At 42.7% G+C, this 10,523-nt stretch overlaps 2 protein-coding genes across 2 annotated transcripts in view; both read left to right on the forward strand.

Annotated features, from left to right (window-relative positions):
- Positions 1-960: 960 nt before the first annotated feature.
- Positions 961-9,236, forward strand: HN1 (hematological and neurological expressed 1). The gene is made up of 3 exons (XM_009879520.1): positions 961-1,099; positions 1,765-1,866; positions 8,243-9,236. Exons 1-3 carry the CDS (start codon positions 1,039-1,041, stop codon positions 8,404-8,406), a joined length of 327 nt encoding a protein of 108 aa, XP_009877822.1. The 5' UTR covers positions 961-1,038; the 3' UTR covers positions 8,407-9,236.
- Positions 9,237-10,298: 1,062 nt separating this feature from the next.
- The window catches only part of NT5C (5', 3'-nucleotidase, cytosolic), a 6,484-nt gene continuing 6,259 nt past the window's right edge, over positions 10,299-10,523 (forward strand). Inside the window, exon 1 of the mRNA XM_009879989.1 lies at positions 10,299-10,373. Coding sequence (XP_009878291.1) covers positions 10,299-10,373 — 75 coding nt within the window. The remainder of the gene's footprint in view (positions 10,374-10,523) is intronic.

Here is a 10,523-nt window from a genome sequence, read left to right on the forward strand (position 1 = left end):
TGGTGTACGCACATCTCCCTGGGGGTTGTGACAGTGCTCATATGGCCTTATGCGTTTTTATTCTCCTGGCTTTCTCTAGCTTCCCCAGCTAACATATGAGCCTTGAAAAGATTTCATGAGTAAGAAAATAAGATCCGAAGAAATTTTACATTTCAAGATTTATTTTGTTGTTGTTAATTTTGGTTAATTTCTGCAAGTTGGAAAGCAGACCATAATATAGCTCGTGAAGTACCAGACAGCCTTCTTTTGTGTCTGATTTAGGTTATAGATTTGGAGCTTTGGACACGTGTGTCTCCTAATTATAGTCTAACTTAAAACTGTTTAGTTGCACCTTTTAAGTTCAGTCCAGTAGCATGCTGCAGACTTGAGGGTTTTTCCAATGAAACAAATGTAGATAAAGGCTGCAGCCCCGAGTCATCAGTGATGCAACCGGTACTTTGGCTCATATGCCAAATTTTAGTCTTTGCTGGGCTGCCAGTTTGAAGATTAATGTTAGCCTTCACAGTGTTCTCCTAAAAAAGCTGGGATTTGACATGCCCACGTGCTTTTTTTAGTGTTTTTTTTTTTTTTAATTGGCTCAGACTGAAGACTGGTAGCAGCAGCAGTTCTTGATGACACCAAGTGAAGCAAGGGCACGAGTACAGGAGTATTTTATTTTTGTAGGTGTTGCTAAAGAGAAGAGCAGTGGAGATACAGTGCCTGGATTGAACGCTGGCAGGCAGCTTGCCTTTGTAATTCAAGTTATGCACTGAAGACATGACAGTCTGTGTCACTTGTTAAAAGCATAATACAGTCATCTCGCGTGGTTTCTGTTTGGACAGAATTTAGCCTGTATGACTGCCTGTTACAAGAGCCAACAATGATCTCTTGGCTTAATAGTCTTGTTTTATGTGTTGGAGTGCAGCTTAGTAATTGTAATGGTACACGCAAGGTTTTAAAGCTGACTCTCTCTGCAGAGTGCTGCGTCCTCCTGGTGGTGGATCCAACTTTTCCTTGGGTTTTGACGAACCAAAAGAACAACCCGTGCGAAGGAACAAAATGGCATCCAGCATCTTTGGAACTCCTGAAGAAAACCCACCTTCCTGGGCTAAATCCTCGGGTAAGAACGTCGTAGTGCTTTGTTTCCAGATCTGCTGACATGCGTTAATTCATTTTTTCTATCAGCTTGAGGCTACCGGTGGCTCAGTGTGGAAACTAGAATTTGCTCCCTACTTGGTAGTGTAGGGCTATAAATGATGTCTGCTTGCGTGGGATTTTTTATTTCTCATTTTGAATTGCTTCCGGAGGGTTTTTTTTATGCAAGCTTTGGGTGTAGATATTGCAAGCAGAGAATTGTATTTTGGATGCGATTTCTCCAAGTTAATCAAGTCACAGTAAGGTGAACTTGTGTCTTAGTATTTGGAGTAGCACTGATTGGTCTTGATTAATAAAAGGAAGTTTAGCTTTGCGTTGTACTCGTAGCTGGGATTAAGCTTCCATTTCAGCAGAGCACTTCCAGTATGGGTGGCCTTGGGAACACTTTTCCAAACACAGTTTCCATCTGTTTAAATGGCACTCTCGACTGCACAAGATGCTGTTTTAAGACAGTGATTGGAAAGACAGCATCTAAAGGACCAGGACATCTTAGTATTGTAAAGCTTTAAATTAAAAAAACAAACAAACAACCCCCAAAATGGCCAAACCCCCCCAAAACTGTGATGATTTATTATCTGCTTTCCCAGTAAGTTTATTGTGCAATCTGATTAGAATCAATCTCTGTTGTAGGGACTAAGCCAGGTGAAATCAGAGAAGACTGTGAATCATCTGGACCACAAAGAAGAAACTCAACTGATGCAAACTGCGGAGACTTTGTAGATCCCAAGGTCAGTACATTAACTGCGAAGAGCCTGATAATGGGACAATTCATGCTCTGTGTGTGGTTGCTTTATCACTGATGTTCACACAGTTGGAAGCATTGTAGGATTTGAATCTGTTCTTTTCCTGAAGGTCTCTGTTTTCCAAGTGATAGTCTTACAGTATGTTGATGGAGGGCTGGATTTTTCTAAAAGGACTACTTTCTAGAGCTCTTAACTCTTCTTATTTATGAGACAGGAATGAAGCGGTGTGAAATCTAGCTTCACACATGTGTGTAATTGTGTGTTTTAACAGATTTTGCAAACAATAGTTACCTATAGCAAACTCTGTGGATCCTCTTGACTGTGAAAGGACTTGGTTTCACATCCCAACAAGCACTCAGTAGCATTAATGCTTGTTTTATTTCTGTTACTGTCTTTAATAATACCATCACTTTTTATGTAAACAGCTTGGTAGCAATATGGAGCATGTTTTGTAGTGTTAACATGGGTTTTGCTTGCTGTATGATACCATTTAATGGGAAAACCAGGATGAAGAGTAACAATTTCTCTGAACTTTGAAAAACAGGAACCTAGGATAGACTGCACTTGCATAAACAAATTCTAGAGAGGCAAAAAAGAAACCTTGTTCTTTAAAGCTCTTCAGCTTTAGGTTTTCTGAAAAGATCCTGGTAGGTAAATTGTTGATCTCAAATGCTGTGGCAGATACCTTTTGCCTCATGGGTTTTAAATAGCAAGTTTTATTTTGATAATTGGCATTGATCATCACTTTAACCCATTTTTATTATTAATAGGCGCTTTGAGCCATGAAATTGTTCTTTGTTGCAGAAAATGTCTTGTTCCAATTTAGCAAATATAAGTGAGATTAAATTTATAGCTGCTACCACAGAAAACAAAAATAAACTCTTTAGTCTAATTCTATTTTCTACTTAATTGTATTAAATACTGTGGTTCTTAGCTTTGCAAACAGATTCTTCCAATGCGGAATACTTTAATTTTATGCAGTAGTTACAGCTACAAAAAGCAGAAGCTGGAGCTGATGTACTGTAGCCCAGTCTGAGACTTAGGGCAATGTATTTGCGTGAGTTCCTGTGTGTTTACATGCTGATGACTGCAGTTTCACTGTGTAATTAACAACGTTAAATTCATGAAAAACCTCCTGCCATTCAGGAGCCTTAGCTGCTGCTGGAAGCCTTTCTGTACCTTTGTGTCAAGCTGCGGCCTGTGAACAGTTCCAGTATGAAAAGAATGTTTAGCTGTTTATGTAGTGAAGGAAACTTTATCAGTAACCTTGCAAAAAAACAAACAAACAAACACCAAACCACCTGATCTATATTTCACAAATGCAGTTAAATATCCTGCATAGAGCAAAATCTCTTGGCTATGCTATCGATAAATGTTTGATGTTGGAAAGAGTTGCTTGGTAAAAGGAGGGGACACTGAACTATTGCTAGTTGCTTACAATGCTCAGCAACTCCCGTGTTCTGGTTACTGTCAGTGCTGCCTCATGAAGGATGCTGTTTATAATAAAGTGCTGTTGCTCACCCACGTCCGTCACAGTGTGGGTATAACAAGTACGCCACGTGTTACAGGTCGTCAGGATTTCTTCAGTAGTATCTGTTCAAACTTTAAAAAGGATGTTAGGTAAATAAGTAGCTGATGAGATTAAATTAGTCACTGTAAGAATTGTTGCTTACAAACCCATCATATTAGTCTGCAGAAATACGTATGCAGAAGCCACTGTGCCACTCTGGTATCTGTCCCTGAGAGTGTGTTACTGGTCTAAAAGTGCTTCATTGGGTCTGTCACTCAGAAAGTGTTGCTATAGATAGAGCAGTGTGCCTGACCACCCTGGTCATAACATGGAGTACTAAATACCCTCTCTGGAGGGGGAAAACTTACTGTGAAGTGTCAGATATAATGTGTTTCTTTCTCTTCTAGGGAGGAGATGGTGGTGTTGAAACTTCTGGTGAGTAACTCATTCGGACTCTTCTAGTAAAAGCCTTTTGCAGTTAGGCACTTTTGAAATGGAAGAGGATATAGGATATATAAATGGTCATGTGTTGGGAGAGAGGCAGCTTGGGTTTGTCCCTTGAATCCATCAAATTAATAAAGTGACCTGACTATCTTAGTGGAAGGGTGGATATGGAACGAAATGGCAGAGTGCCTGTTGGTCATCAGCTTGAAAATGAGAACAGACGTGTTCATTTATTTTGCCAGCAGCGGTTGGTGTCAAGATTTGTTTTAAGTACTAGAAGGCAAGGTGGATACCATCTTGCAAAGAGTTCAGCGATTGAAAGACTGTACTGCTGTTGTAGTAGCTTATAATTAAATAATACAGTCAACGTTGTGGATTTTAGTTCAGCAATTTCTCTTTCCTGTTGTCTTCTCATACAGGAAACACTACATTCACAGAAATAATCGAAAACAGCTACTGCATCTGAAAGTGTCTGTATTAACTAGCTTTTAAGTTCCTGTCGCTTTTTAAATTCTGATTTTTGCCAAGGAAGTTCATATACATACTGCAAACTTCATGTAAACAGAGGTGCTTCCCCTAGCAGTGTGCATGTTAAACTTCAAGTGTTTTTTCTAGCTCTGAGGCTGGAAATCTCTCCATTGTAAGATTCGCCTTAAGAATAGCTTACTTCCTGATGAGAGGAATTTGTATGTTGACCGGGTACTTTCTAAGTGCTACTTTCAACACCTGAGAGTTGTGGGAGATCGCTAAAGCCATTAGCAGTTCCATGTCCTGAAAAGACTTCTGCTGGGAGGGTGAGAGTTTTTCCAGGATGTTTTTTAACTACCTCCTAAGTGGTATCTGTTCCCAAAATAGCTTGCTGCTTTAGCGGGCGGCTTCTAATCAAACTATACAGGGTTCTTTAGTATTTCTTTCCCATGTCTGTCTGGTCTTAATTAGCACTGTAGGCATTTAGAGTTTATGCCTGGAGTAGGAGGATGTGGTTTGATAATGGGAGTAAACTGATCCAAGGGCTCTGCTGCTTTTCCTGGTACTTGTTAAAACCAGCTCGCCGCGGGGTCGGATGAGAGCCTGTGAGCAGCGGCGGGGCGAGAAGAGATGGGATTGGAGGAAGCAGAAATAGGGCTGCCTGGGTTAGCAGCGGCTGACTGAAACTTTAGGTATAAAATGATATTCCTGACTCTTGGAACAAGTTCCCATTTTCACAGGTGTCATACTTGTTGGCTTTTGGTTTGTTTCTGGTAGGTGACAGTGAAGGAAGTTCTTATCAAGTACTAAGTAAATGTATGCTGGGAGGCGGTTTAAAAAAAAAAAAAAAGTGTTACTAGGGTTGTCTACTGTTGTGGCCATGACTAAAAATTAAATTTTTGAAGGTGGTCAAGGTGAAATAAAAATGACAGGCAAATATTTGAATGTTAAACTTCCACTGATGGTACTTAGGAAGGAGTAGAAAGTTAATGCTTCCTGGACGTGGTGTCTGTAGTAGCTAGTGAAAGTTTTAATGAATTGTTAAATTAATTTATAATGTTGATAACTTTGGGTATCATAGCTTAATGGAGCACATCTTGTTGAGCTAGCTGTGTCGCTCCGCCACTTGATATTCCTGCTGTGGGAGGTGGCAGACATGAGCTGGTGAACATCCCACCCATCTCACATGTGATTTTATACTTGATGTTGTAGAGCTGTCTCCGAGGTTTAAAAAGGACTGAATGAGTATGCCTCCAAATAAAAGCTGTCTGCTTACGAGTTCACAGCATAAGTAGATTCTTAATAACTTTTCATCATTAAAAAAATGTTTGTTCTGAATTTGGAAATCATTTTCTGTATGTAACTGATGATAAAACCCCAAGTAGGTGTCAGGTGGGGTACGTGTATTTGTTTAATCACGTCTGTCTAGGGGAAGAAACTTGTTGCTTTTGCAGCGGTGTTCTTGCTTCTGTTTTTTTCCTGTTGTTCCTTTGTGTGCATTAAAGTTTCCCATGGTTTGCAGTATACTCAGTAGAAAGCTGTTTCAGAGATTATACCCTTTCTGATCTTCTGAAGGGAAAGAACTTTAACATTTGATCTGATCCTGTTGCATTTACCACTTCAGTTATTAGGTTAGCAAACTTATCTATAACTTGATTATGTGGGAAGTACTAATGTGTATGTCAGCTGGCTACATGAGCCTCCAAATGCTGTAGAGACTTCCCCAAAGTCTCCTGTGATAGTAATTCTTGTTTCTTTTGTGATATAGTTTGCGCTGTGTTCTTAATGAACGTGACTAGCTTAAGGAGAACTGGACAGCACTCGGTTGACTGTCACCAGTGACTGACTTTACATGAGACACAGGAAGGTGGAGTCTGGCATTTGGTGGACAGATGATCATCATGCGTACTGCCCAGCACTGGGGCTGTCTGCTGAAGGCACAGACAATGGAGCATTCAGCGCCGTATGAACAGGGGGCATGGCCACAGTGGTTCTCGGTTTGCTGAGTAAGCAGGCGGTGGTACGCATGAGCTACAGAAACTTCAAGCTTAAAACTTCGTATGAACTCTTTTGTTCAGATATGCCTGTGGGTTAATGAATACAGCAGAGACTCTATATTGTAGATCGTTTCTGATTGCATGGAGACTATACGAAGCTGCTGGAGTTCATGGAGATTATTACAAGCATGGATACGGGGGGGTTGGTGGACATGAGTGGGTTTTCAGTGTTTCTGATGAAATTCTGCATTGAAGATTATTTAAAAAAATAATAAACTGAGTTGCCACAAGATTGGAGGAAAGCTGCTTCTATAGAGAGGAAGGTAGCTGAAGAATAGGAGGCAAAGGGTAGGGCTTAGGCATTGCTTTTCAGGTGGGGAAAATGAGCCGTGGGAAGTGACGCTGCAGCTAGTTTTATTCAGTGCCTTCATCCGTGACCTGGAAAGGTAATGAACAGTGAAGTCTCCAATTTTGTTGGTGATATTAGCTCTTTCAAGTAATGAAATTGTGCTGATGGTGAGAAAATCTCACTGTCAGAAGGACTCAACTAAATAAGGCAGGCAGGTAAAAAGGTGGCAAGATAATCTTTGTATAAGTAAGTTACAAGGTAATGCGTCGGGGGGTGGGGGGTGGGGGAGACAACACCTGACACCTAAACCATGCCAGTCTTGTGTTTGGCGCTGCGCAGCAGTTAACTCCCAGGATCTGCCTCCGGTCTTATTACTGAAAGTTCTCTGTAATATTTGGGGGCACCAGCAAAATGTTGAGTATCATCAGGAAGAGAATGGGAAACAGGACATTGTTTTGCCTCTGTAAACAATGATATGCCTGCATCTTGAATTGTGTATACAGTCCTTGAAATGGAAAGACCAGAAGGTCGTAGTAGAGGTAAACACGGGCAAAGGAAGGTAATGGGAAAGGTAAGGAGGTGCCACAACTGCCTTATAAGGAGAGACTAAAATAGCTGCGTGTCTCTTCAGTTGAAGACAAGGCTGGGGCGGGGGGGGGTGGGGTGGGAATAATACAATCAAGACTTACTAAGTCATGAAGATGGAGGTTAAGGTGAATGTGCAGCTGTTCCCTGAATCCTCCAAAGCAAGAACTGGTGATCATTAGGTGAAACTAAGGGGTCTGTTAAAAACAGATGAAGTTCATCTCCACAGAGCTGGCAGTGAAGCTCCACTCCCCTCACCCCACCAAATACCCGGGGGCTACTTGGTGCCAATTTGGGCCCTTGGCTCATAAGTGATTGTGTTAATCTATGAAAATGTGAGGTGCTAATGTACTTGCTGTGCTAATGAATTAATTGTCAATGAAGCAGATACATTAGTTATTTGCTACAGTATCTAAAGTGCTTCCTGTGAAGAATTCCTTTTGTGTCCTGTCTTCACTTGTCATTCAGAAGTATTTAAAATAGATTAAACTATCACGTGCTTTCCAGGGAACATAACAATCGGAGCCTACCCATGCATGGCTATCCCCCACTCTGTTCTGTGTGAAGCCTCAGAAGTGTCTGTCAGATCCTCTTTGCTCTGGTTACGAAATTGGGAATGCAGTTTGAATCTGAGCTCTTGCTTACAAGTACCGGTGCTCCTGTGACTTGGTTTCCAGCACCTGCTCAGAACTGAGTTACAATTGTCATAGTCATGTGCTGACTGATATGTACAAGACTTAGCACTGAAGCTGCTGGTCATTTAAAAAAATTAATAAATTGCTGGAGTCCTCTAATAGCTGAGTGAGTGGGACTCTTGAATGCCTGAAACTGAAGTGTAAGGCATGAGAGTTCATCCGAAAAACACTTTGGAGGGCTGGAGTGCGTCCTGCCAGCAGGTTGCAGCAGCACTGAGTGTGTCTGTAAGCCTGGAGAAAACTTAAGAGGAGCTGATCTTCTGTCTAGGCCAGTGAAAACATCTGGCTTTCATCATCCACATCAAACACTTTAAAAGCTTCTTTTCTTCTAGAAAACACTGAGGCTGATGTAGAAGCTGCCCCAGGTCAGAATGAAGAAAAATCCCTGCCTGCTGCACCTGTTCCTAGCCCAGTAGCACCAGCACCTGCACCGTCCAGGAGAAATCCACCCGGTGGCAAGTCCAGCCTAGTCCTCGGTTAAACCTTTCCCTTCCTGACTGTTTTGAACTCGTGTCTGTTCCTTTCCCCCATGCTTGTGAACTGCACAACTTGAGCCTGACTGTACATCTCGAATTTCTTTCATTAAAAAGAAGCACTTTATGTACTCCATCTTTTTTTTTTTTTTTGAGATCAAGGTTTTTTTTCCACTTCTGTCCTGTGTTTCCCCCAGATCTACTGGAAGTGACATGAGTGTTTTCTAGTGATAGACTCGAGGGAAAGCTTTATGAAGTATAGTAATGTAATTCAAAGGAGAGTAGATTGGTTCTAAGTGTGCTTAGAGGGTTTTTGTACTGAGATTTTTTTAGAACCCCTTAGCTTTACAAGGGTCTAGAATCCTGGTTAAACAGGCCAGCAAACAATCAGCAAGAGCAGTCCCATCCTCCACATGTGGGATTTGGAGATCTAAAAGTCTTCATTGACTGCATGTGGTAAATGCCTTGGGCCCTGCTGTGCCATATAAATCATAAAGTGGTTAGTGTACACCATGCTGCCTTTAAAAAAAAATAATAAAATAATCTTGATACTGGACTACTATGAAGCAGGGTATGTGCCAAATAGAGGGCTGATGACCAGAGCCGCCTGGCCTAATGCTAGGAGGGGATTTATTCAGACTTTATTCAGTGAAGGTGGAGTGGATCATATAAATAAAAAATTACAGGGCATTTTTTTTACAACTGACTCAATGCTGTGCATGATCATGCTGGTGCTTGACCATGAGGTGAAAATCTCATCCTTTAAAGTGTGTGTTGTAATTTCACAAAGCTGGACTGTTGCTTAAAAGTAAAATAATATAGAAATTTTGAAGCAGTGTTTCCTGTGTGGGTTTTATTTCGTAGGTTTGGGTTTGCTTTGTTCTCAGTTGTCCTTGTCCCAGCCAACTCGCCCTGCTCAAATGGAGGTGGAATGCAGCAGTGGAGGAGAGTTCTTACACCTGGCTTGAGGTGGCATCTTCCCCTGAAGAAAGTGTCTGACTTACCTCTTCATTTTTATCATCTAGATTGGAGAAGCATGGAATATGGCTTGATATTTATAATCTATTCTATCCAAAATAGTTTTTTTTCCTCAAGAAAATAGAGGAAATGAAAGTTTATTCTCAAAAAAAAAAAAGGACCTTGACAAGTGAGGGGGTGGAAGGGAGACCAAGCCATGAAGTTCTCTACTGTCCTGGAGGGGATCTGCTGCACGATAAGCCAAAGCAGCGGATCTGTGCAGAACTGGTGTGTCTGCTGCAGAGCAGGTGCCTTTTCCCCTCCTCCTGGAAGAACCAGTGCCTAAAAACACCCTGGGTTCCCACATCAGTTTTGGAGAAGCCTGAGCCCTAGGTGCTTAACCTATGAAACTGGATTTGCTCTAACATGCTCCTTGTCTCCTACACAGAACCATAGAATGCTTTAGGTTGGAAGGGACCTTAAAACTCATCCAGTCCTACCCCCCTGCCCCGGGCAGGGCCACCTCCCCCCAGCCCAGGTTGCTCCAAGCCCTGTCCAACCTGGCCTTGAACACCTCCAGGGATGGGGCAGCCACAGCTTCTCGGGGCAACCTGGGCCAACCACCCTCGCAGTAAAGAATTTCTTCCCAATATCTAATCTAAATCTCCCCTCTTTCAGTTTAAAACCGTTACCCCTCCTCCCATCACTCCCCTCCCTGATCGAGAGTCCCTCCCCAGCTCTCCTGGAGCCCCTTTAGGGACTGGAAGGGGCTGTAAGGTCTCCTCGGAGCCTTCTCTTCTCCAGGCTGAACAACCCCAAATCTCGGCCTGTCCTCCCAGCAGAGGAGCTCCAGCCCTCTGATCACGTCCGTGGCCTCCTCTGGACCCGCATCGGGGACTGCTGTTCCTTACAGCCCATACAGAACGCGCTGTGGCTACCGGCTATGGCGCCTGCCCCTTTTCTGCCCTCGGAGGAGGAAAACAATCAAACGACATTTCCTTTGCCGCCCCCACAACCAGTGGAACTCGTTAAATACTCCTTTACGGGTGCGCAGACCTTGCCCGAGCGCGGTTGCCTTTCCCCCCGCCCGGGCCACGGCAGCCAAAAAAAGGACCCGAGCAGCCCCTCTCCCCCTTCCCCGGCGAGCCGGCCCGGGTCCCCGGGCAGC

The sequence above is a fragment of the Charadrius vociferus genome, unplaced genomic scaffold, assembly GCF_000708025.1.
Source record: "Charadrius vociferus isolate BGI_N301 unplaced genomic scaffold, ASM70802v2 scaffold260, whole genome shotgun sequence".
Taxonomy (NCBI): domain Eukaryota; kingdom Metazoa; phylum Chordata; class Aves; order Charadriiformes; family Charadriidae; genus Charadrius; species Charadrius vociferus.

Bases quoted from the DNA above. Each gene is read 5' to 3' on its own strand.
- HN1 (XM_009879520.1), top strand. From the start codon at position 1,039: ATGGCATCCAGCATCTTTGGAACTCCTGAAGAAAACCCACCTTCCTGG. The intron at 1,100-1,764 runs GTAAGAACGTCG...TCTCTGTTGTAG, and splicing joins TTCCTGGGCTAAATCCTCGG to GGACTAAGCCAGGTGAAATC. The intron at 1,867-8,242 runs GTACATTAACTG...ACACTTTAAAAG, and splicing joins CTTTGTAGATCCCAAGGTCA to CTTCTTTTCTTCTAGAAAAC.